This window comes from Furipterus horrens, unplaced genomic scaffold (assembly GCF_987537825.1).
Source record: "Furipterus horrens unplaced genomic scaffold, mFurHor1.1.pri manual_scaffold_6, whole genome shotgun sequence".
Taxonomy (NCBI): Eukaryota; Metazoa; Chordata; class Mammalia; order Chiroptera; family Furipteridae; genus Furipterus; species Furipterus horrens.
In genome coordinates this window covers 152,060,475-152,086,931 of record NW_028327176.1, presented here as the reverse complement: position 1 = coordinate 152,086,931, position 26,457 = coordinate 152,060,475, and the positions used below count along the sequence as shown (strand labels likewise).

At 35.9% G+C, this 26,457-nt stretch overlaps 2 protein-coding genes across 3 annotated transcripts in view; one reads left to right on the top strand and one right to left on the bottom strand.

Moving 5' to 3' along the window:
• The window catches only part of LAMA4 (laminin subunit alpha 4), a 135,578-nt gene extending 123,810 nt beyond the window's left edge, over positions 1-11,768 (top strand). Inside the window, exons 32-38 of the mRNA XM_090279771.1 lie at positions 966-1,155; positions 1,928-2,083; positions 3,270-3,429; positions 5,123-5,253; positions 6,320-6,413; positions 6,908-7,027; positions 11,308-11,768. Coding sequence (XP_090135897.1) covers positions 966-1,155; positions 1,928-2,083; positions 3,270-3,429; positions 5,123-5,253; positions 6,320-6,413; positions 6,908-7,027; positions 11,308-11,453 — 997 coding nt within the window. The 3' untranslated portion in view covers positions 11,454-11,768. The remainder of the gene's footprint in view (positions 1-965; positions 1,156-1,927; positions 2,084-3,269; positions 3,430-5,122; positions 5,254-6,319; positions 6,414-6,907; positions 7,028-11,307) is intronic.
• Positions 11,769-19,716: 7,948 nt separating this feature from the next.
• FAM229B (family with sequence similarity 229 member B) lies at positions 19,717-22,999 on the bottom strand. 2 transcript variants are annotated; one of them, XM_090280591.1, is made up of 3 exons: positions 22,816-22,999; positions 21,095-21,246; positions 19,717-19,942 (listed from the first exon to the last, which is right to left on the bottom strand). In XM_090280591.1, the coding sequence occupies exons 2-3, from the start codon at positions 21,217-21,219 to the stop codon at positions 19,825-19,827; spliced, it is 243 nt and encodes an 80-aa protein (XP_090136717.1). In that variant the 5' UTR covers positions 21,220-21,246; positions 22,816-22,999; the 3' UTR covers positions 19,717-19,824. The 2 variants fall into 2 exon arrangements, with proteins under 2 accessions (XP_090136717.1, XP_090136718.1); XM_090280592.1 differs by having other exon boundaries at positions 22,872-22,999.
• Between the last annotated feature and the right edge of the window lie 3,458 nt (positions 23,000-26,457).

The following is a 26,457-nucleotide window of genomic DNA, read 5'->3' as shown; positions in this document are numbered from 1 at the left end:
AAAAAAAAAGAGAGAGACAGAGAGAGAGTATATAAGAAAGGAAGATGGGGCAAATTTCCAGGACTCATCTAACCTTGATATCACCTTTCCTCTTCCATATAACTTGCTTTCAGATTATAAATGGGAATGATTCTGAACTGTTGAAAGGTTAATAAGACACTGAAAATACAAATATGCTTTTATCTCTATTGGCCCTCAAGCTATCTCTGAAGCCCCTCATCTCTTCCTGGTATTTCACAAATCTCTAGGTTACTTAGTATTATTAAAATTTCTTTTAAAGTGTTGGCACCCAAATATTTTTATATAGGTCTTATATAGAGATCTTTCAAATACTTATACAGGCAGTGCATTCAATGGGAAACTCCTACATAATGCCTTCTAATTTGCTATTTACCTAATAGGCAAAATCAGTATTTTGTATTCTTCAAGAAGAATTTAGAAGTTAGTCTAATAAATGTATCTTATCTATGACCTGGAACTAAATATCTAGAAAGTTTTAATTTCTACACATTTTGGTGGTTGTGTTTAACATGTGACATCCATCAATTAATTTTTACTGGGAAAAAATGAATCTTTAATTTAGATAATATACAAATCATATTGTTTCTAGGCAAATTTCCATATACATATTAATTACTGATAGTATTTTGTCCACATGAACAAGTTTCCTTAACATATAGATCTTTGCTAAACTAATTGCAGCCATATTTTTAAAGCAAGACATGATATGATCCTTAACTGAAACACTTCCTTAAATATGGAATGTATCCCTAATATATAAAAAGTGGAGAAGGAATTACATTTTTGAACTAGCAATGCTTACCCAATATTCATTAATAATGTTAAGGGATCATGAGAAGTAATTTTGCTTTAGAGTAGGTAGATTCGCAATGCTGCTTTGGGAAGTTAAGGATCACCCTCAGTCTCATTTTACAGGTGGTAACCTTTTTCTTTTCATTTACCAGATCTCAGTTTTCCATTCGTCTGAAAACACGATCTTCCCATGGGATGATTTTCTATGTCTCAGATCAAGAAGAAAATGACTTCATGACTCTCTTCTTAACCCATGGCCGCTTGGTTTTCATGTTTAATGTTGGCCACAAGAAACTGAAGATTAGAAGCCAAGAGAAATATAATGATGGATTGTGGCATGATGTAAGTTGGAAGCAGAGAATATTATTACCTGCAAATACCCACCACTGGCAAAGGGACTGTCACTAATGCCCCACTATGGGTTTCTCTAGAAATATCTACTTAAAAATTGTTTCTATATGCGCAGAGTTCAGTTTCAAAAACTTTTACTAATTTCTTATAGAAATCCTAAAGCGCACTATTTTAAGAGAGATACAGACAGAATGTAATACTTTTGGCATCAACTTTTTTATTTCAATGCAATTTTTTTGATCAAAGAATCAATGGCCAACATAAGCTGAAGTTTGGTTTCTAAGGATTTTTCACTTGATTTTTTCCTATTGCCTATAATGTTCCAAATATTCAACAACAACTGGTGAATGTCTTATGGACTAAGCTGGGAAAAATACAAAGTGAGAAGTATACCTGTTAGGAAGACAGGATATAACAGGGAGAATTTCGTAAGTATTGAAGTAAGTCAGCGTGTATGGAAGACTAAGCAATATAAGCTGCCTTAAAATAAATTACAACAAATGTAGGTGGTAGTATGTGGGCTGGCCAGCTGGGAAGAGCTTTGTTAAATATAAGCTGTATTTAGAAATTAAGCCTTTAACTTTTAATCAAGCTTTGAAGAAAGAGACAAACTTCTGACCTTCAGAGAAGGACTGCTTTTTCTAAAGATCTGCTACAGACTTTCCACAGTATTGCAATAGAAAGTAGGGAGAAGAGGCAGCACAGCCTCTCCCCTAATCCTGGAGTATACTTGAGATATGCTCTTTTCCTTCTCTCTGTCCAGGTGATATTTATTCGAGAAAAGAGCAGTGGTCGATTGATCATTGATGGTCTTCGGGTTCTAGAAGAAAGTCTTCCTCCTACTAGAGCTTCCTGGGAAATCAAAGGACCTATTTATTTGGGAGGTGTGGCTCCTGGCAGAGCTGTGAAAAATGTCCAGGTAAGCCAGGTTGTGACCAGGTACAACCACGTTTATCATTAGGAACCTGGCCAGAGTGAAACCAGTTCAGCTGGAGGTGGAATATCAAAGTGAGTGTTATTCTATGGGATGTCTTTCCATCCTGTGGCATTACAAAGTTAGGAGTGATCTTTCCATTCTAAGATAGAGGTCAGATGAAAAAAGTTTCAGAGATATAACTCGTCATGAAAATTTATGTCTCAAGAAGATGCACATTGATTCAGCAAGTACCCATACTTACAGTGTTAAAAAAAAAAAAAAAAAAAAGAAAAGCCATTTCATTATGCATTATTGAGTGAAAAAAAACCTTTCAGGCAATTATGTAAACTATGATCTTATTTTTGTTTCTTACACACAATTTGCAATGTGCAAAGAAATATGGTTACCACTGGGGAGAAGTGAGGGTATAGAAAGAAACATGTTATTTTTATAATTAAAAAGTTTAAAATATTATACTTTTAAAGAACTGTTTAGCAACAAAAGTTATGTATTAAAAGATAAATTTTTCTTACATAAATATAGTTTTGACTTTAACACAGTTAGACATTTCTAAGACCATTAATAAATGTGGATAAAGCAAAAAAGGTGAGGTGGGCTTTGTGTTTAATTAGATTTTAGGTAACTAGCCCTAATTTTATAACAACCAAATTAAAAGATTTCAAAAGCAGTGTGAAATCAGTTATCTAAATGACCCAAGTTTCATGTCCTGTGTTATGATAAATGTTCAACCACGAAAACAGCTAATGAAGCCAGAAATGCAAGCTTTCTGTTTATTTAACCACAGTACAGATTTAAGGTATGAACTTCACTAGCCCTCATCAGCGTTAGATGATCTTGGGCATAGCTATCATTCTTGAAGGAAAAATAAAAACTAGGATACTTCTAATATTCAGTTTGAAAACCACAGCTGCAATTTATTTGGTCATAACACATGTAAATTTTTTCATAGCTTAACTACTGCAAGGCTGACATTAATCAAATACAAAATTCCAGCTTCAAAGAACTAGTTAAAAAGTGACTACCTGAAAACTATTGATCATTCAGATAGCTAAGATAAATGAGCAATTGCTTGATTTCTTGCAAGACTCAAATCCCTTCATTTTGATTCCCTGTGGTGCATCTGTGAGTGTTGAGAAAATGGATTTTAAGAAATGTCTCCTTCTCTCAGACAAACTCAGTCTACAGTTTCAGCGGCTGTCTCAGCAACCTCCAGCTCAACGGGGCCTCCATCACCTCTGCGGCTCAGACATTTAGCGTGACTCCTTGTTTTGAAGGCCCAATGGAAGCAGGAACATACTTTTCAACTGAAGGAGGATATGCAGTTCTAGGTAACAATGACTAATGTTAAAAGCATGAATCATGAAATACTTCTTTCCTAGAGGTGGCTTACAGGGATATTGGGGCCCAGAGTTAAAACTTCAGAATGCCAAACTCACTCAGCTCTGAAAACAGCTCCTTTCCACCAGGACCACTTTCTCCCTCCCAGCCAGACACCCCTGCCCATCCCTGTTTGTTTTTCCCAACAGAGCTTCTCCACAGCTGCCAAACCTCTGGATGTAGACCATCTGGGCTCTAGAATTTGTTGTGCCGTTTCGTAGCCTGATTCATATCAGCTCCCGGCCACCTTGTTCTCTAGGTCTTTCTCTGCTCCCTCATAGCACGCTTGACCATTGTCCCTGCTGAAGGAAGTTCCACTTCCTTCCTGTCAACACCAGCAGACAGCACTAACCTGCAAAAATTTTATTTCTGCATTTGTATTCACCTTGACTATTACTCTCTCATTCATTCAACAGTTTTTACTGTGTGCTTTCGGTATGACAGTCCCTCTGCCAGGTAATGGAACATAACAGTTCTAAAATAAATAAAATCTTAACAGACTATACACAATCACGATCCAAAACATTGCAACAAACATTCTTTAGCACAACCATTAGGTGTGAGCCTCAAGGTGGGTGTTGGGAAAGAGGATAGAAAAAAAGGTATAAAATGTTCCACATATTTCCTCCTCTCCAGACACTTTGGGGCTTCGTACCTCCCTTCAATAAAGACATCCCAGAGCAGCCAAGTGTACCTTCTTAAACCACTACCATGTCCAACAGAATAACCAGAGGAAATGTTTTCACTCTTGTCTAGCTCCTGACTTTACTTTCTTTTCCTTTTTCCCTACTAAAACACCTACACTCACATTTCTCAGCCCTTCATTAAATTTCAGTGATAAGAACCCAGGGACATGGGCAACTTAAAATGCATAGCAACCTGCACAATTTATGTTCTCCATAAACATTAACTATTAATAGCAGGAAAAATTAAAAAGTGATTTATAAGAAGACACGTAAAGTGAACATTATTACGATGCCGCAGTTTGCAATGAGTCTCTTGGAGTGAGCAGCTATGCTTAAGAAGAATTCGTTTTCTTTCATCGTTGCAAAAGAAGTTCCTAACTGCTTTTGCTGATGTCACTTTCTCTATCTTATAAAATGCTCTGCAGCACTGACATCGGTTATCTTTTACTTGTTTAAGAATTGTTTATAATACCGATCTGATTAAGTCAGCTTTACTGTTCAATGAATTCAAAATAAAGTCTAGGTTCCGTACTTGCGCACTGAGCCCCTCCACACCCACATGCCGCCTCCTCCCTTTACAGGGACAGTCCAGCCACACTGGCCTCCGTGGTGCTCTCCACACATTCCAGCCTCCTCATCTGTTGTACCCTTTCCTGCTTTCTCACTTGGGAAGTTTTAAATGGTTCTGCTAGTTGGAATCTTTTCCTCTTCCCGTGTGCTCCCACAGCCATAGCATATTCTCAGCATGCTGTCCCCACAAAAGTGATGTGCTGGTATCTCAGTGCTCCACAGAGCTTTCCACAGTTATTTGACATGGAAAATGCCACTTTCTGCTTATCTACTGAAAAATGTGTCAAACTTTCAAAACAGATACAAAAAAATGTTATTATAAAAATCACACCATAGTTACAAAAATTGTGTTGCTGTTCTTGAGACCTACTAGTATTTCTTTCCACAGATGAGTCTTTCAACATTGGATTGAAGTTTGAGATTTCATTCGAAGTCCGTCCCAGAAGCAGTTCTGGAACCCTTGTTCACGGTCACAGTGTCAATGGGGAGTACCTAAACGTTCACATGAAAAATGGGCAGGTAGTGTGTTAAAAATTGTTTTAATAGTCTCTCTCCTATGACCTTGGGTTCTAGGTCTAAAGTAGATTCATTTTATAGAATGATTTCATTAATTTTTCCTAACTGGGAGAAAAAAATAAACATGGAAGCTATACTATAAAATTCAATCAAATTTATATGTTGGGAATTGATTTGTTTAGAACAAAGTGCAGTGAAAATGTTGCATATATTTAAACAAAAGATCATCAACTAAAACCACATAATTAAAGGGTTTTAACAAAAGTTAGACTTTTTTTATGAATGGAAGCAGCAAGCATACCCAACCATCAAAAGCAACAAACACTAAAACACTTATCTATTATATAATCTATGTGTACTAGATAATATGTATATTATCTTTAAAGCTAGAAATTAAAAATGCTATCATTAAACACCACTTTCATTCTAAAATATTACTATAGAACATTCGTGAGATTATTCAAATATAAGAAAAAGCAACATATTATATGTTTATTGGTGTCCCTAACTTGATGTATATAACTGGTTTTTATTTGAGTTCTGATACATCCGATTAAACTATATAAAAATAAAATGAATCCTTACATGGTGCTTGCTATGTGTGTGGTACTATTCTAAATGCTCCATATGGATTAACTTATTTAATCCCCCCAATAGCTCTATGAGGCAGGTATTATTATCATCATCATCCTTGTTTTACAGATGAAAAAAACAGCACAAACTAGGAGTGCTGGGATATGAACCCAGGCATTCTGACTCCATAGTCCCTGCTCCTCACCATTACCATAACTGCTTTGTATAACATCTTTAAAAATTAAAGAAATTAATTCTGTTATCTAATTATATCTCTTCCCCAACTCCCCTATCATCATTTTGTTCTCTCCCCTCAGAGCATTCAGTTTAAACTATTTCTACACCCTACTGCAGAGTGACCCCTTGTGTTCAAATTGCAAAGCATGTATGGATGTTTATTAAAGTATTGCTTCTCTGTGAATTATTTAAGAAATTTAGTTTTGTCATGATGAAGAGAAATTAAATTAAGATATATAATGTACCCGGTCTGTTGCAGGTCATTGTGAAAGTCAACAATGGCATTAGAGACTTTTCCACTTCAGTAACACCCAAACAGAGTCTTTGTGATGGCAGATGGCACAGAATTACAGGTAAGAACTGTGTGTCTGGGTTTTCTTGATAAAGCAAGTCTACACACCCACCTGTGGGATGAAGTTTAGCAGAACTAAGACTGTAACTTACATGATGAAATAGATGATAAGTGAGAGTCTGGAATTAGCCAAGAAGAGAATCAAATGTTACTGTAGTAAAATGTGCATATTGAATCCACATATATTGGAAAAATATGAATCCTGCCAAAATAGTGTTGGGGAGTTATTTAAATAATACATAATTTATGGGACAAAAACATAGCAGTATCTTAAATATTCTTAAATATTTATATGAAAAGAGTATCTTAAATATCCTCCCTTTCAAAGGAAATGTCAAAATGATTACTTGGCTAGACATTGATGTTTTCAATTATATAAAAGTAAGTGTAGGATTTATTCTGAATGAACGTTATTGCTGTGATAAATTAGTCCCTTTCATGTGAGAATGAATCATTCCAGTGCCACCTATGACCAGTCTTTGCCCTGTATTCTAGTTATTAGAGATTCAAACGTGGTTCAGTTGGATGTAGACTCTGAAGTGAACCATGTGGTTGGACCCTTGAATCCAAAACCAGTTGATCACAGGGAGCCTGTGTTTGTTGGAGGCGTTCCAGGTAAGAGTTGTTTAAAAAGGACAAGTTCCAAATCCAAAAAATAATAAGTTCTTATCATTGTTGTTACAGTATTAAGACTTGAGCCATATGTTATCATAATTTACCTAATAACTCTAAAGATTTTATATAAAATGTCCTTTCATAAGAAAAATTATACTGACAATTGTGACTCCTCACAACAAAATAACACCTGAGAACTAGACCCCAGCAATTTAATCAGTAAATATTACTCTCCCTCTGCCAGATTTGCCTATTTTTTTCATTTCCCTCTACATAGCCAACTCAAATACACACAGTGAAACACACTCTATTTTATCTCAAACACAAAGAAAACTCATTTTTTAATACTGCTCTTGGGTCTGAGAACCTTGGAGGACTAAAAGTTTGCCAATAATTGCTCCCCTTACTTAATAAGAAGGAAGAAAATACACAGTTCTCCCTTTCCAGAATTAGGCTGAATTTCACAAACAGTTGTTCTTATGTAGTGACATTTCCTAAGAGAGGTTCCAGCTGCGATTCTGTAATCATCATTAGCAACATGGCTGCAGTCATCTGCCAAGAATGGTGTATAATCCAGGATGGTGAGAGGAGGACACTTAGGGATGCCCCACAATCGTGTTAAACTTCAGAAGCAGAGACCATGACCCTTTAGTGAATGAGTTTGTTTTCACACATTTTACTAATTTGGAAAAATTGAATGCTATATATAGCTGAAGAGAAAGATATAAGAAGAGGATAACCATGCTTTTACATCTGGAATTTGGTGGGGAATTTAAGGAAAAACAAGATTTTTCCTTGCCTCCTAACTAGATTACTTTAGACTGACCCATGTAAAGGCAATGCGTTAAGCAAGAGGGTGAGAAACCACAGATAAAATTATACATGACTTTGGGTACTCCCAATATAGTAATAACTAAACTCTCCTCTGTTTTGTGAAATATAAATTTTTTAAACACCAGTATTGACAATGACAGTAACTCACTGATGAAAGAAATATTTGGCACACCCAGAAAACAACCCTTCCTTTCCTTTATTTTCCCAATCCCTTCCCATCTCCATTCCTGAATCCTCTCCACCTTTTGGTTTCCATTCTGAAAGGGAATCTTAGCAAAGGCCACCGCTGCATTCATACAGGTACCATGTAGAAAATGTGTCACATCATTTCTTACACTTCCTCACCTTTTCTTTCTAGAAATCACAATATAGTTTAAAATATTTCAAATTTCCTAAGGGCCTACAGGATCAAGCTGTGCATAATATGCAAAGTCCTTAATCATCTGGCCCCTCCTTGCCCCTGCCTTTGGGAGTCTTCCCTCTGGGACTTGCAGCTCCCCGAATGTTCAGTGACACTCTTTGCTCCAGGCCTTTGCACAAGTGCGCAGGGCCTCAGTTTCTGGAAAATGTCTCTTTTTCCCTCCCCTAATACCTTTCAAGAAACAAGTTCTCCAATTCCTCCCCAAAAGTAACTCCTTATTGACCTTTAGGACTCAGCTCAGACTTCTACTTGCACACACATGCCCCATCTCTCCCTAGAATGTGCTATGCATACCACAGTTACAGCACTTATAACAGAATGTTGTTGAAACTAAATAAATAGTACACTCCTTGCTGCCAGGGAACATGACTTCATTCAACACACAACAAGAGCTCTGTTAAGCACTGTGCTAGGTTCCAGAAGGTGAACAAAACAAGCATAGCCTTCCCTCACGGAAGTTACATTTGTTTTTTGCTTTGTACTATATCATGCAAATAAATATTTGTCTCTGATCTGATTTTTGTTAGGTTTTAAACTCTGATCCCAGCATACCATACTGTACTGCCATCATCTCTTACTACAATAGTTGCTAAGCTCCATAGACTGGGTAGGCAAGATGCACCTGAAGCCACATTCAGTCTCCCTGAGACATACGATGAATAGCAAACTTCAGCTAATGAGCCAGCACACAGGAACCAGCAGGCCAGAGGGGACTAACCACCAGCCCACAGCCTTTAATCCCTCTAGGAATCATGCCAGCAAACTTAGAACAAAAGCAATTATAATTTAAGCTGAATGTTACTAATTGCATTATTTTAAGTGTTCAAGATTAATTTCACCAAAATCACATCAGAAACTGGAGCATGAAACAGAATAACTAAAGTAAATTAGGCATAAATAAAACCCCTATATGAACTGGATTCTCTTGGAATCCCAACCAGTTCTCTTATACCACATGGAATCTTGGTAACATTATTTCTATTAATAAAGTTAATGTATTAAAATTCAATGAGCTACACACCAAAATAATTCAATCTTACTGTATGATAATTTAAAAATCAAAATTAGAAGTAAAAAAAATTTTAAGTTAACATAGTCCACAGAGAGAGAGAGATCTGACCCTTCGTTCCTCTACTGAAAATCCTGCATTTTTCTGTATGTAGCCAAGCTTTCAATCTGAGGAATGTCCACTCTCAAAATCATGTGTCAATTTTATTAATCAATCACATTAAGGTCCTGGAACACTTTATTGTCGTCACCTACTGTCAGATAGCCTTGCTCTGAGAATTCACCCAGAGACTACTCTAGGATTAGACAACAAGTTTATTGAGGAAAAAAAGGGGAAGTGGGGTGGAGGAAAGAGGAAACTTCCAGGCCTGCAGGAGATAGGGAAGCAGGGGAAAGGTGACTACTGGTCCACCTCTCAGCCCCTAGGTGCAGGGGGAAGGGAGAAGAGAGAAGGGGGAATGGAGAGTCCTAGTCACCCTCATGAGCCTGCAAGAATGACCTCTCTGAGGCTCTGCAGGCGCTGTCTCCACACTTTGCCAAACACAGATTTCGGTTAGAGTGAGTTTACCCATCAACACATTCAACAGGTTATTTACATCTCCCTGCTTTTCCCCCACCAGGCCAGTCAACATATTGAACTAGGTCCATCAACATTTCTTCTGAGAACAAGCAAAGTCCATTTTTATTTCCTATGGGAGGGGCTAGGACCAGGTTAATTTACAAATGGTTCATTTGCATACATCAAAAGTTCAGGTGGGCAGTCCAGCTGCCTCCATGTTCTGACACCTACAGTAAATCATGTGGTAAAATATGCACAACATAATTTCTGTATGATCTGTTTCCTCTAGATGATGTCCCCATAAACTAAAAGGTGGTAACCTTGGGCAGAATCAAGCTCCATGTTCTAAAACTAGTCTCCAAAATAGGCAGAAGAAATAGATGTTTCTGCCCTCATCAGTCTTTCCTGTTCACTTATTTTTATTCTGATGATGTACACTGAGCAGGCTTAAAGAATATGTATCATCATACCAATCTAGAGAAAAAGAGAATTGATCTTTCAGGCCTCTTCCAAATCTAAAACTTTATAATTATCATTGTAATTATGAGATGCTATTTCCATATTCTTAGTCTACATTGCTTAGAGCACTTATTACAGCTGCTTGATGTTGAATTTGCTGTGCTGTTTTATGTTCCTTCCTGACTTCCTGATTTCTAAGTGTTTTGCATCTTTGATCTGCTACTGCTCCATAGCTATTTGTACATAATAATAAGCTTTGACTAAATGGATTTTAATTTCATGATCTTTCTAAGCTCTCTAAATTTCTTTAAATTATATTGCTTCTATCATCCCAGCACACTTAATTGTGACCGTACAATTAATAAGCATAAGGCTTCTTCCAGATCTCTAATTAAGATAGGGAAGAAAGTTCTCCTGGTATACTGCAGGGCACCTTTACTCACACAGAGACTAGGCTAGTTATCATTATCCTATTTATAGTTCTTAAACCCTGAGCTCAGGAATATTAAAATTTGGTTTATTTGAATTCATTATTTTCTCATTATATTTTATGAGCTTGGCAAAAATGTGGAGGTTTAAGGGTGAACAATAATGATATGAATTAAATAGAAACATTAACCAAGTCCAAAAATAGCATGGAAGCTAAGATCTTCCCCCTTCTCTGCAAAACACACAAAATAAGCGAGCCTCATGTGAACTCCAACAAGCATAGGTAGATCATGAAAATTCATTCCTGACGCTTTACATGTAAGTGGCAAATTCCAGCCTTGGAAGACAGCTAAAACATACTTAAAAATTTGATCATGGAAAACATGGCAAAACTTTGTAATTCCCACATGTTGAAAAGCAAATTATTTTCCTAAGAAAATGAGTAAATAATATATTCCATTTTTGACATGTAAATGATCTTGAAGTGAGCAATTACTATGTATATTTTTACCATGAAGTAATATCTGGGCTTGGAAGGCCTCAACTGCAGTCTTTGATTTCTTTCTTCAGAATCTCTACTGACCCCGCACCTGGCCCCAGGCAGACCCTTCACAGGCTGTATCCGTCACTTTGTGATTGATGGGCGCCCGGTGAGCTTCAGTAAAGCAGCCCTGGTTAGCGGTGCTGTGAGCATCAACTCCTGTCCAGCAGCCTGACACAGCAGAGCAAAGCTGCCCAAGTACAAAGTTCTTTAGAGCACTGAAGGAAACACAAAGCCAGCCAGGAGGAACAACAACTCCTCCTCCGTGGAAGCTTTCAGCTAGTGGAGCGGGACTTAAATGAATCATCAGTGACTGGATGTTTATTATTTCTCATTTGGATTCTTACCTTGGACCCAAACTGTCTGCAATGTATGAAAATCGAAGGAGTGTTAAACTTACTTGTATTACTTCCTGCTGGTGACATTACTGTTCTCCTGTTTCTAATAAAATAGAAGGGATTCTAAATAAACACTGGCACACGTTTTTAAAGTGGGGCTAGAGACTCTTATTCATCTTTCTTTCTAAGATAACTTTCAATCTATACCAAAATATTTTTGGTATACTTTTCTTTATCCTAGAAAGATTTTTTCTAATTTACATAAAATCTAAAATTAGAATATATTTGCTTTTAGCACTTTTGTTTGGTCCATCAGTATAAGAAGATTTTAGGTTTATAGCAGTTATCAAGCTTTAATAAAGTAAATTTCTAACATCATTAGAAAATTAAAGTATAATTTAATTTTTCTAGATAAGGAAAAAGGAATTATACTACTGTTTTCCTTATTTCTTTAAAATAAAAATAAAAATAAAACTGTACATAAGGGGAAGCGCCTACAGAAATCCTGGAAGACATTACAGCAGAGAGAGTAAGACAAAATAATAAATTCGATTTAAAAGTATAAGTACTTTTACTAAAAATTTCCCCACATATCTGTAACACAACCAGTCTTATTTCTAATATTTTATAATCTTTTTAGATATATATATTAATAAAGACTAGAAAAAGAAAAATAGGCTTGAATAACTGGTGGAATATTAAAATGCAGACACAAATAAAATTATTATATATGAAAAGATGATCAAACTTGAAAACAAAATGAGAGTAAATAGGCCCTCATATCAGCAGGATTAATGATATGGAAAAAAATGACTTTGGGGCAAGAGGAGGGGATGAAATATTTTGAGGAATTACTAAGGGAATAAAATAATCTCTTACCTTGAAAATGTTATATGTATACAATTAAATTCCCTTGCTACCCTTCTGTCTCAGGTAAATTAATAATAATGTTGAAGATATAAATAAGAATAGCAAATATTAATTCACAGAGGACTTTCTAAGTGCCAGTCTTCATGATAAGCTAAAGTTAATTTCATGTGATTATCACACTAATTCTCTAAGGTGGCATTTGCAGATGAGAAATCTGAGACTTAGAATAGTGAAGTAACTTGTCAGTTGTCATTCATCTAGACTGAAGAGCCAGAATTTGAATGAGGGGCAGCATGATTATCCCTTTGCTTTCTGCCTCCAGGGTACTATCTGCCTTCAGGCCAATTCTCAGCTAGTCTTCAAAGCTGGGATCATGAACTCAGATGTCTATGCAGCCATCCAAGTGCCATGAAGCAGCAAAGCTGGTGGGGTCTGATGGAGCAAATCAATAGGGTACTGGCCATGGCTGTCTAGAAGCACAGCAGGTGCTCAGCACCACTGTCACCATGAAAGAACACAAGTCTTGAAGGGCCAGAATACCCAAAAGAACCTGGAAATGTGAAATGGTGGAGTTGGGCGGTAGGGGAGAGTTGGAGGTTGAAATGGCCTGATTTTTCAGTTGTTAACTAAATTAAAGCAACAGTAACCACAACAGAAAAGTGCCAGGCTGACCAAACAAAACCTTCTGAGAGCCATATAAGACTTTTGGGCTAAAAATTCTGAATCCAAGAGTCTAGATGGAATCCCTGCTTAAAGTACACTAAATCCTCACAATATTCACTTGTTAAGACCTAAGCAGTAAGATGTGGCTCTGAAACCATCTACCATTTTCTTTCCCAAGAGTTTCCTGAGGCATTCTAGAAGGCCATGATCCCTCATTCTCAGCAGCAGCACAAAGTAAACTAATCTAATCAAGCTGCAGACCCTGTCTGGACCCCCAGCAGCTTCAGCAGGCATGCACACGAACTCACACATACGCAGACTAAAACCACAAAAATTCTTCTACCTTCTCCAAAATTTATGAAGGAATTTGCAGAGTTAGTATTTCATATTCTTCTGCTTGGCAAATGAGAATCTGCTGGCCCAATTACCGCTTACAACCCATACAATGACCTTCTGAAACTTTGAATTTACCGTTTGTAAGAGCTTGGTCTAGTTCTTAGATGGGATCTCTGACTTCTCCAGCTTCTGTCTAGTGAGAAAAAAACTAGAATTTTTTTTTTCTTTCAGTTAAGCATAGGATATGGGAATTTCATACAGAGAAATACAGGTTGGGTGCTCCTAGTAATTTTGACCAGTTGTCTTCATGGTCCCTGCCAGTTCAGTTTCTTCAAAATGGAAGTGCCCCACCCCCACCCCCCATAGCCCCAGTATGAAAGAGCAGCCCTATTTGGGCCAGCATCCCACCTCCTCCTCTCATGGCCACAGATGATTGGATGAGGAGACCATCCCATACATTCCCAGTGAAGCAACACTCCATTATCTGGTGATATGAAAAGATGAATTCCAACAATTGAATATTTTCTCCTGGAATTTTGAATTGGGAAACATGAAAAGAAACAAGCGCTTAGCAGTAAAAGCTAAAGCCAAAATGAAACTCTCTGAAAGTACGGTTTTAAGTGCTTACTACATGCATGTATAGGCACACACTTTTAAAAAAGCATTTTCCACTCTGTAGACCTAGGAGAATATATCAACCTTCCCTTTATCTAGTACAACCACCTTAGTTGTCAGCCCTAAGGTTGTAGGGGTGGGAGGAAAACATATTGAAGAAGATATTGGGATATATTTGTTCTCTGAGCTCCCATATGGTTGTATAGGGTGTCAAGTACTCTTTCCTGTTTCCATATATTGGTGACTACACCCTATAGCTGGGACCATAAAACAATAAATACACTAACATTTTAAGTTCACCAAATTGAAGAGTGGAGCTAATCCCTTCTCCATTAGGACTGACTCAGAGAAGTCATGTCAGCACAACCATCGGTGTAACACTGCATGCTCCAACACATATCTCACACACATAGACACACACACACACACACACACACACACACACACACGGAGTCTAGAGACTAGAAAGGCAACAGAAGGAGAAACTTTCCAGAATCTAAGCTCCACAAATTTTTGTCTGTGTCATACATAGATGTGTTATAAGAGCCTAGAACAGTGCCTGACATGAAGATATATACTTAATAAATATTTGTTGAGTAAATTTCAAGAAAGCAGAGTTTTCACAGAAGTTTCTGTGGCAAGCAGGACCAATAAAATGGCAATGGTCCAATCAAGATAGCATAAAGTATATAAAACAAAGTGGAGACACTCATGTCAGCCAAGATGGCTGCTAGTCAGGCATGACATTTTCGTTCAAGAGGGAAACTACCTAAGTCACGCTAGACACATCTGGCACAGAGACACACCCAAGGTATCTGCAAATGTGATCAGAACAGTCATGTCTGCAGAGCTGGACCACCCACAGATAGGTTCCTGGGGAAATTCCGCACTTGCTACCAGGGGTGTCAAGCAGAACAGCCATGTACCTATCACCCATAGGCTCCTTGGCAAATTCCACACTTGGCATCGTGACAAGGCATTTATCAAAAAGACTCAGTAGGGTGGAGTACATCACTTTCAAGGTATAACTAAGGCAGGCTTCAGACCACTGCTAAGACAACCGAGCTCCACACAGCAGAATGCTGTTCCGTGTCACGCTGATCTCCCTTGGCATAGGCCACCAGAGGCTCTTCCTGGCTGGACTGAGGACTTTGTCTGCCCTGCTGCCCATGTGACTGGAGATTCTTCCTTGCAAGACACTGACAACTCCCTTGTCCACCATGCTGTCTCCCAGACCTGCAGACTGAGACTCTGGGACTTGGGTTCATTATCCCCCATGGATGTGTGTGTGTGTGTGTGTGTGTGTGTGTGTGTGTGTATTATAATTCTCTTAGATTGTTAGAGTGTGAGTGGGGTATTAATGCATGTTGATGTTCTACTTTGAGTGAACCTACATTCAGTAAAAGCTGAGTGAATAGCATAGTTACTGTGTGTGAGTCTTGTCTATTCCTTGGTGCCAAGTTGTTCAGTAGGCAGCTAGCCAAGCAGTTGCCTGGCTGACTTAACAGGAAAGACTATATCACGGACATTACCCCTTCACCTCACCTCCCTAGGCAATCACTTGGAAAGTGCCTGGGAATCTGAGGAAAAGAAAAATGAATATTGAATTCTCCAGGTAGATTCCCCTGAGCTTCAGAAATCTCTGACTTGCCTGAGGGTATGGGAAGGTGAGGGGAAAAAAATGGCACACACTCTCAGCAATACAGAAGCACTCCCTCATGTCTCTGGTAACATTTAAGCTCTGAGAAGTATCAAAAAGTAGGGAAGAAGGTTGGCTATCAGGGATAAAGCCACTTCATTTATAAATTTCACATCAGAGGACACCATTCCCAGATGATACTGCTAGGGGGCAGGATGGGGTGAGCAGAGGCTAGCTGAGATTGAGAAATGAAAGCCTGATATGATCTGCCAAAGCATGGGATAGGGAGGCACATACATAAGAGGAATGTAGCATTTCAGTACCAGTCAGAAGCAATGGTTGATTACCTTGAGAAACTTCTGAAGCGTAGTCATGGTGTCTGCTTAGTTTTGGGTCCCAGACATAGTGAGTTTACAGTGAGCTAAATCAGCCACCTCAACAGACTGTTTTCAAATGATTATGTCGTAAGACAGCTGATTAATGAGCTGTTGTCAACCAGGAGAAATATTATAAAACAATGATGCCGCAGGGTTGCCCTAAGACCTGTTTATAATTGTCCTTTATAGAAAGATCATATCTAGGAATATATGGAATGTGGGAAACCATTTGTTCAAGTCAGAAGCTTTAGAAAACTAAAAAATTCATCCATGTTTCAAAAAATCTTTTATAATGTCATGATCTCTAGCGATGCCCCCAGTCTCATTCTTGATATCAGTAATTTGTGTCTTTTTTTCCTGAGAATTCCATCTAGAGGTTTGTAAATGTTATTGATCTTTGGCTTTTGGCATCATTGATTTTCTATTTATCTGTCTTTTATTTCATTGATTTCTGGCCTTATTTCTCTCTTTCTGCTTATTTTGGGTTTAGTTTGTTCATCATTCCTGCTTTCTTAAGGTAAAAGCTTTCATCATTGACTTGAGATGTTTTCGAATAAGAAACAAATTTAATGCTTTCTAATCCCTACTAAACTGCACTCCTTGCATTTGACATGTGTTTGTATTTTCACTCAGTTTGAAATATTCTCTAATCTCTTTGCCATTTCCTCTTTTATTCAGGGGTTATTTGGAAGTGCATCATTTGATATTCCAATATTTGGAGACTCCCAGATATTCTTCTAATTTCTAATTTGTTATGGAACATACTTTGCATACTCTGCATACTTTTCCTGCTTTTCAGTTCACTGAGACTTGTTTTGTCCCCTACATAGGATCTACTCTTGGTAAATTTTCCATGTGTGCTTGAATAGAACGTACATTATTTTGTTGTACTATCATTCTTCTACCAATTGGTGAAAGTTGTCGAGATCTCCAGTTGTAAATATGGAGTTATTTCTATTTTCAATTTCATTGGTTTCTTTATGTACTTTGAAGCTCTGTATAAACATTTAAGAATGTTATGACCCCTTTATCATTATGAAATGTCTCTATCCTTGGTAGTATTCCTTGCTTTAAAACTTTCTTGTCTATTATTAATGTAGCTACTCAGCATTTTTTGACTGAAGAGTCTTGTCTTCACAATATTTGATGGTTTTAAAGATATTGTTCATTGCCCTTTTACTTGCATGTTTTCTGATGAAAAGTGTGCGCTCATTTTTTAGTCTTGTTCCTCTGAAGGTCATTTTTCTGTCAGGTTTCAAGATTTTTTTTTTAATCACTGTTTTTCAGACAATTTAATTGTATGATTTTTGTTTGGTTTTTCTACATGTTTCTTCTCCTTAAGGTTGATTAAGCTACCTGGATCTATGAGTTTATAGTTTTCATCAAATAGGAAACAATTTGACTATTATCTCTTCAAATATTTTTTTATCTTCCCCCTTCTCCTCTGAGAAGCCACTTACATACAGGCAAAAGTAGGTTTATAGTTGTTCTGTGGAAAACAATACAATTGATAAATAATAATATAAGAATAAACTGTTTCACATACCCACAACGGTAAACCTACTTTTGCCCTCATCCTGTATATGTTAGACTGCTTTATATTGAAGTACAATATTTATGCCTTTTTTAAGCCCTTTTTTGTTGTACTTTATTTTGGATAATTTGTATAACTATGTCTTCAAGTTTATTAATATTTTTTTCTCTATGATCTATCTTTAATCCCATTCAGTTTACATTTTTATTCCAGATATTGTATTTTCCACCTTCCATTTCTCTCCTCATCATAATTGTGCTTTTATCCACTACTGTATTAGCTGTGGTAGCTTTTCTGTTAATTCTATCATCTGTCATTCTGAGTCTGTTTCTGTTGACTGATTTTCTTGACTTTAGATTGTATATTCTTTCTTTTTTCCATATGTGGTAATTTTTTATTGGATGCTGATCATTGTGAATTTTACATCTTTGGTGCAGGATTTTATTGTATTTCTTCACATTTTGAGTTGTTTTCCCTCCTTGGATGCAGTCCAGTTACTTGAAAACAGTTTGATCCTTTCAAGTTTTGCTCTTAAGGTTTGTTAGCACAGGTCCACAGCTGCCTTCAGTCTAGTTATTCCCATCCACCAACACCACAGTCATCCCCACTGAAATAATACCTTGCTGAGTATGCTCATTAATGCTTATGTATTAAAAGACCGTTCCACTATGGTTGAAACATAAATTATTCCCGGCCTTTTATGAGCTCTGAGAATTTTTCATCACTCCTTTCCCCTATCCTGTTATTCTTTCCCCAGCCTTGGGCAATTTCTTTTCTGGATTTGGTTCTCCTCCTTTAAAGAGAATTAAACTTTTATTTGGCAGATAATTAAGTTACTTTGGGATCACCTTGATTCCCTCAAATTTAATTTTTAAGCTTTGTTAAAGTTGGTGTACAATTAGCTTTTAGTCTAATGCTGTTTTAGACCTCCTACTAAGGCAGGGCTTTTCTGAAGTCTCTCTACTCAAGGCCCCACACGTCTACCAAGGTCTTTCTACTCTGGCTGATTGGAACTCAAACACCTTCCAGCACTGTATGAATCTTTCTAGTTTATACATGATATATATTATTACATATTTTATTGTTATATATGTGATATATAAAACTCTTAGAATTTCTCCATTTATAAATCCTTGGCAGTTTTCTTTTTCATCTCATGCAGTACACATGCATCTACATCCATATAATTATAAACCAATAAACTTTTCATTGTAAAAGGTTTATATGTATAACTTCAGGAGCTGCAAGATAGACAAGAAACTAGAGGAACTATACCTGATGCTAAAGTCAGTCTTTGTAGAAGACAACTTCATGGGATGAATAGTGGCAAACATCAAGAGGAAAAGAAATCAGGCTTAGTCTCTTGGGACTATTGCAAGAAGAAAAAGAAAAACAGGTAGAGCTGGCCTAGACCTCAAAGCTTATCCTAAGTCTAATCAAACAAAGATCCATGTGAAGTTTCTTAATACCAATGGTAGATAATTTCAAGATGACTGGCTGGGATTTGAGGTAAAGTGTGATGATGGGCCATCATTTTTCCTGAAAAAGAAAAAGGGGGAGATATAACCATAGCCTTTACCTTATTATAATAACCATAGCCTTTACCTTATTATAATAAACTTAACCAATAACCTGAGCTCCCATAAACAAGCACTTCATATGCTTTGTAGATTAACCGTGGACCAAGAACTTTCTTTGGTCTTGGCTATTCTTCCAAAATGCACAATCCACTAAGCTCCATTTCACATTCCATATAATTATTTCCAGAAACTGGCTTAGGGTATTAAAAAGATTCAGATAAATAGCAACTCAAATATAAACAAAGGAAATAGGCCTAAAACACATTAAGCATTTAGAATGGGCCCTTTCTGATTGCTAATCAAGGTGGAATAAGCATCCTGAATTATTATTAATGAGGCACTGTGAGCAAGAGGATCTCTAAGGTACTTTTTAATAGTGAAATATTATTCTGTCTTATCTATCAAAAATAACTGATGGCTTATTACTACACATGTTTTACAGACTATATTTCTCTATTTTTCTACTAAAAATAAACATTTCAACTGTTGTCATCATCCAAAGGTGCCACTGCTTTTATTTGTTTACTAGATCATAAGATGATACAGACCCATTACCCTTGACCTAGGCCAACCTCTACAAAAGACTTAATGATGCTATTTAGGATGCATTTCCTTGCTGCTTTGTGCAGGTAACTTTCGCATTGCTGCATAGACAGTGATGGGAACATCAGTTACTGTCAGGCAATGACTCCCATGGCATCTTCGGAGTTGCCTAAATAAAAGAGCAAATGACATGTAGTTAAGATACTAAAAAGGAAATTTTTTTCAGAGCACCTAAATTTGAGTAAACGTTCAACTGTTATAAATAATTTTGACATCTTTGAATGTCACAAAGTAATTATAACACAGTGGCATTGATGAGCAGACATTTTAGTCTTACGTTGCAAGGAAGTTGTAGTTGTTGCCACACTTTTAATCACAGGAAATTCATGAATACACAGATAACCCTTCAAGTGTTTATTTTGAAAGGTACACCATGATTGCTAAATGGCCAAAAAATATTTAAAAAACGAGGGGGGTGCATATTTGTAAATATCAATGATAATACTAAGGCAATTCATACATATATGCACCTTAAAATCATTTCAGTTGAATCTATTTAAAAACGAGAATATTTGTGGAAAATAAAAAACTGAACATACTATTCCATACAGTGTTCAAATGTTAATGGAATTTCAGGTTTAAAAGAGCCCTTAAATGACATCTAGTCCAAAGATACATCTAGTGCTTGAACTTCCTTTCCAGCACTCCCACAAAATAATTACCCAATATTAAACATTTCTAAAGACAAGTGCTCAGTATTTCCCAAAGTAGCTTATTCCATCCTTGAATAACTCTGACTTTTAAAGCACCTATCTTATTAAGCTTAAATGTGTGTTCTAAAAATTCTCAAGCCATGAGAAACCTAACAATGTAGTATTTGATGTTTTACTATGGTAAACATCAGAAAAGTGGAACAAATTCTATTATAGTTTTCTTCAATTTTGCAAAAATGTTTTTGTTTTATACAATCTTCATACTCTACATCATTCTCTGCCAAAGTCAAAGTGACTGTATGCCAAGAATAGTGCTCTCTCCACATGACAGCACTAAAGGTTTGCTTGTTTAATTGAAAGTTATCTAAACATGAAACTATCAACAAAAAAAACAAGCATTTATTTAAAAAAAGAATTGTCCTTCATTAAGACTTAAAAAGACTTACAGAGATATAAAATACACACTCTGTGTACAAGAAACCCTGTGAATACCAATTTAATAACAGCAATGTTCCTGGGCTTTTTTCTTGCTAATATTGAACATCAGCTAAAGTTCTTATCAATGACAGCCATTACACATTTCCTCCGCTGTTAAAATAAGACTTTACCTGGTTGGTGATATCTCTTTCCCATTACAGGCAGCACTGGAGCTCAGCCCAGGTCCCAGCCCAATTGTAGAATCCCCTCCTTCCACTGGAAACATCCGTGGCTGGGTCCCAACCCGAAAAGGCATAATTCACTGAAAACCTAGATTAGAAAGCTATAATAATGGATGGGGGTGGGGGTGAGTTGTTTGGAATTTTTAATGTTAATATTGTTATTTTGTTACAGGCATATCCCAACATTCGGAAAATGACATTAAAATATCTGTAAAAGTGTATAAATACTATATACTATACAATTCTTCCTTACATACAATGTTAAGTCTTGCCACAAATACAGAACAGCCACTAGTCGATAAAAGTAAATTGTGTCCTATGGCCAAAATAATTGAAGTCCATGGTTGCTGTGTGAAAACAAATTCTCTTTGCCTTTATGGTCATTGCAATTAACAAGCTGGAGCCCTTACTCTGACCTCCTACTGTTTCTCTGCCTATCTAAGCCCATCTTCCTTTGAAGTACAGCTGAGTTTCACATCACCATGGTATCTTCAGCTAACCCTTATGTTCCTGGTTATCATTCATTCCCCACTGCCTCTTTATATTTACAGTGTCTTAGATAAGAAAGTGTCTTGGCAGAGTTGAATTGACTGTGTGATCTTAGAAGGTACTTAACCAAGTATGCTTACCAAGGATAAATTGGGAATAATAATAGTATCTACTTTCAGGGTAATAGTGAGGATTAAATAAGATAATATATGTAAAGTGTAGAACCTAACACATAGTTAGTGCTCAATAAATGTTAACTATTATTATTCAGCAGATGCCACTGAGCATTATTAAATATATATACATATATAATGTAATCTATATGAAAAATACATACACACATACAGAGCTATATAAAATAATCTCTTTACTGCCCACTGTTGCCTCTGATTGGAACTCTTGCCCACTCCAGTGCTCCCACTCTTTACTGGTTAGAGCCAAAACATTCATTAAGTCTGAATTCATATTTCACTTTCTCAGAGGAGTCTTCCGTAACCTCCTCCCATTATATAAATAATAAGAGCATTCTTTATTTCTGTTTTGTAACAGTTATCATCATTTTAATTCAGGATTTCTCAACTGTGACACTATTGACTTTGGGGTGGGATCCTTTTTGTTGGGGAGGGAGGAGACTGTCCTGGGCATTGCAGGATGTTTTGCAGCATCCAAGGCCTCTACCCACTACATGCCAATAGTACCCCTCTCCAAAGCTTGTGACGTTCAGAAATGTTTCCAGGCATTGACAAATATCATCTAGCAGAGAAGGAAGGTGGAGGGTCACCTTCTGTTGAGAACCAGAACAAACCATTCCATGTCTGTCTTCATCACCACTGGCTGACTTCTTAATACCTAGAACACTGCTTGGCACATAGAGGGTAATGAACAGCTCTATTTTACATAAATTTGCATATCTTCAACAAAAGACAGGAAAAATGAAAAATGTCTTACAACTGTTCCTTGTGCCCAGTTCAGTACATATATTCTATGCCTAATAAGTAAATGTGTATTGTGGTGATAATAAAGCTAAAACAATAAAGTTTAAAATTTTGATTATTATATAACGGCTTTTATAGACTGTGTGTCAATAATCAGCAAAATGCTATACTCAATGACTAGTTAGTAATGGTTTCTTATGTAGATATTAAGTTTTAGCTAACTTGGTCAAAGATACATAGACTTACCAAAATAGGCTGAGTCTGATTCCTGTAGAGGTGAATAAATCAATTCTTCTACTGACCTTCCATAGAAGTCTGAATTGCCAAAGGAATGATGATCCAATGTTCCAGTGACACCCAGAAATTATGACATCAGAAGATTCTTTTACATAGTTTCCTACCTGCTAAATAATAAAATGTCACAATTCACAGTTCCAGCCACTACCTGAAACGTAGCTGAAAATTGTCTTCAAAGTTTGAAGCTTTTTTCTAATTGTCACTGCCTTGTCTATTTTCTAACAATATACAATATTTTAATCTGTGAATGAACTTATCTATACCTATTTTAGACCTATATTCTAATCAATCTGCATAAATCTCATGAGCTTCTTCTCACTTTACATCCCATTTCCTATCTTCTAGACTTTCTTTTAACTCATAAAACAAATTATAAATCCAATCTACGTCTACCCTCATCCCACTTCAATCGCCTCAAACTACACCTTTACAAATTTTTCTATAGCTCTTACTGTGTATGATTCTTTACAGCTCTCTAGTACCTGGACTACCTCTTCTTTTCTGTTTCCTCAAAGGAGCCTTGAAATTCCCAAATGATTGCAATAATGACAGTTGAGAGAGGAAGAATACATCTTGTACTGTCCCTGAAGTTCCCCATTCATAGTATATTTGCCAAAGGAATGATGATCAACTGTCCCAGTAACACCCACAAATTATGACATCAGAGATTCTTTCACATAGTTTTCTACCTGCTAAAGAATAAAATGTCTCCATTCATAGCTCCAGCAACAAGCTGAAAATTATCTTCTGGACTTCCTTCCCTCTCCCAATTTCTGTTTTAACAGTGATCTTATTGAATGTAATACTTAAGTTTAACCCTTAAGACAGAACTTTACTCTCTAATTAACCCTTTTTTTTCAGTTTTCATAGCTAATGACTTAACTATTGAATGCTAGTGAGCATATTTACATTTAACAAAAATCTGTTTTAATACCTACATTTTATGTTAAGTTCCCACTGCTCTATTTTCATATGATTTATGTTAGAGGAAATTGGCATTTTACATAATTAAGTTGATGTTAGACAAAAATCTTACCTCTACCTTCTTTTTCTTACTAGAGTGTTATCAGTGAGTAAATGATCACAATTTCAGCTTACAGTAACCATTTAACTAACTGTATCACAGTCAGACATATTGAAATAATTGCTGGCCATTGTTAGCTAATGTATCTATCATTAGGACCTAAATAGTTGATCCTTAGGATGGCAAATTTTTTAATAGTTTACATTTTTTAGAGGGCATGGTAGTGGGAAAATAATGGATTTTGGCATCAGAATTAAGTTTGAATTTTTATGACTATGTTAACTATGAGACTTTGAGTAACTCACTAAAAAGTTTGTTATATAGTATTAATTCCTTTATGTACAATTGTTTTGAGGAATAAAAATATCTGACATGTAATAAAGCCAATGTCTGGGATATGAAAATTAAATCAGCTTATTCTCTTTTTGCATAGTTCTTGGAATCAGAATGCCTAGGCATGATTCCACTTTTTAGGGATCAATATATCTTTAAACTACAAAGTAAATATCTGCATGTGGAATATTCTTTAATTCCTCTTATTACCTTTATTTATACTAGTTTATATGGCACAAGTTGTACCAAGTTTCTTTTTTTAGTATGGGTGATATTATGAAACAAAACAAACAGTAATATTAATCATAAAACTTTCCAGCACAAAAAAATAATTTATAAGAAAACAAAATGAACTTGACTCTCCAGCAGATCTTCACAGAGAATGAATGAATGAATGAATAAGTGAAATGTAAATGATGGGGGGGAAAGGTAGTTAAATCTCTAAATATTCTCCTTAATTCTCTTAAGCTCAAGAATAATAATCTTTCAGTCCTCAGGATGATTTATAACATGCAAAAAATGAGTGGCATTTGAACTAGTCATCTCCTAAGAAAATAGATCCATTATTAGAATTCATTCATACAACAAGTAATTGCTGAGAATCCACCAGCCATGTGTTTAGTGCTGCAAATAAAATACTGACATAGCAAACACATTGTCCATCCTAGTAGAGTTTACAGGTTAGGGAAGGGTAAGTCCTCGACCTACCCTAAATCTAACGGACAAGGAGGCATCAACTAGATGGAAAGGAGTGGGAAGAAAAGACACTGAGATAGCTGAGGAGGGGACAAAAAGAGAAAACAACATGTGCAAAAGTGGTCTGCCAGTAGAGAAGACAACAGAAGATCTGAACTAACGACAGAGAAAATTAATAAAGAGATCAGGTCAGAAAAATAAGTTGAAGCTAAATCATGCTGGAACATAAATCCAAGTTAAATATTTTAGACTTTATCTTATGATCCAGGAAGCCCACAAAAGAATTTTAATCTCTCAGGAAACACATTTAGGTTTCACTGATTTTTCTCTATTAATTTTCTGTTTTCTATTTATTTGATTTCCATTCCAATCCTTAGTATCTTTTTTCTGTTTAATTTGGCCTTGATTTGTTTTTTTCTTTTTCTAATGTCTTAAAAATTGAAGCTTAGGTCATTGATTTGAGATCTAACTTCTTAACATAAGCATTTGATTTTATAAATTTTCATCAAAGCACTACTTTACCTTCATCGCACAAATTTTGAAATTTTATATTGTCATTTCCTTCCTTTAAAAATTCCCTTTCAGTTCCTTCTTCAGCCTATGAATTATTTAGAACTACATTATTTTGTTTTCAAATAATTAGGAATATTCTATCTATTTCTCTGTTATCAACTTCTTACATTCCATTTTTGTTCAAGAACATTTTGTGTGGTTTTAATTATTTTAAGTTTATTGACCCATTTTTTTGGCCAGAATACATTCTCTCCTAGTAAATATTCCATGTACACTTGAAGAGAATGTGCATTCTGCTGTTGTTGGGTGAAATGTTCTATACATGTAATTAGTTGTTTCATAGAGTTGTTCAAATCTTCTGCATTCTCACTGTTTTATTGTATACTTATTTATGAATATTGAAATAATTAAATCTCCAGTTATAATTATAAATGTATCTGTTACTCCCTTCTATTCTGCTAGTTTTTGCTTTATATATTTTGAAGCTCTGTCATTAGGTCCATAAATATGTATGCCTTCTTGATGAATTGAAACCTTTATTATTATAAAATATCCTTCTTTATTCTTAGTAATATTCTTTGCTCTAAAATGTTTTGTCTGAAATTTACATAGCAACTCTTTATTTATTAGTGTTAGCATAATGTATTTATCTTTTCCAAGTTTTAAAATTCTAACCTATTTAGTCCTTATAGTCAAAGTGGCCTTTTTTGTTTAACATCTAATTTTTTTTATTTTTCAATTATAGTTTACTGTCAATATTATTTTGTAATAATTTCAGGTGTGCAGCATAGTGGTTAGATAATTATATATTTTACAAAGTGTTCCCCCCAGTATTTTCAGTACCATACATATTACAATAATATTAACTATATTTCCTATGCTGTAGTAATACCTAATAATTAATGTGATATATCAATAGACTGAAAATAAAAATCATATGATTATTTCAATAGACAAAGATAAAGCATTCAATACAATTCAAAACCTTTTAATGATAAAAACTAAACAGACTAGAAATAGAAGGG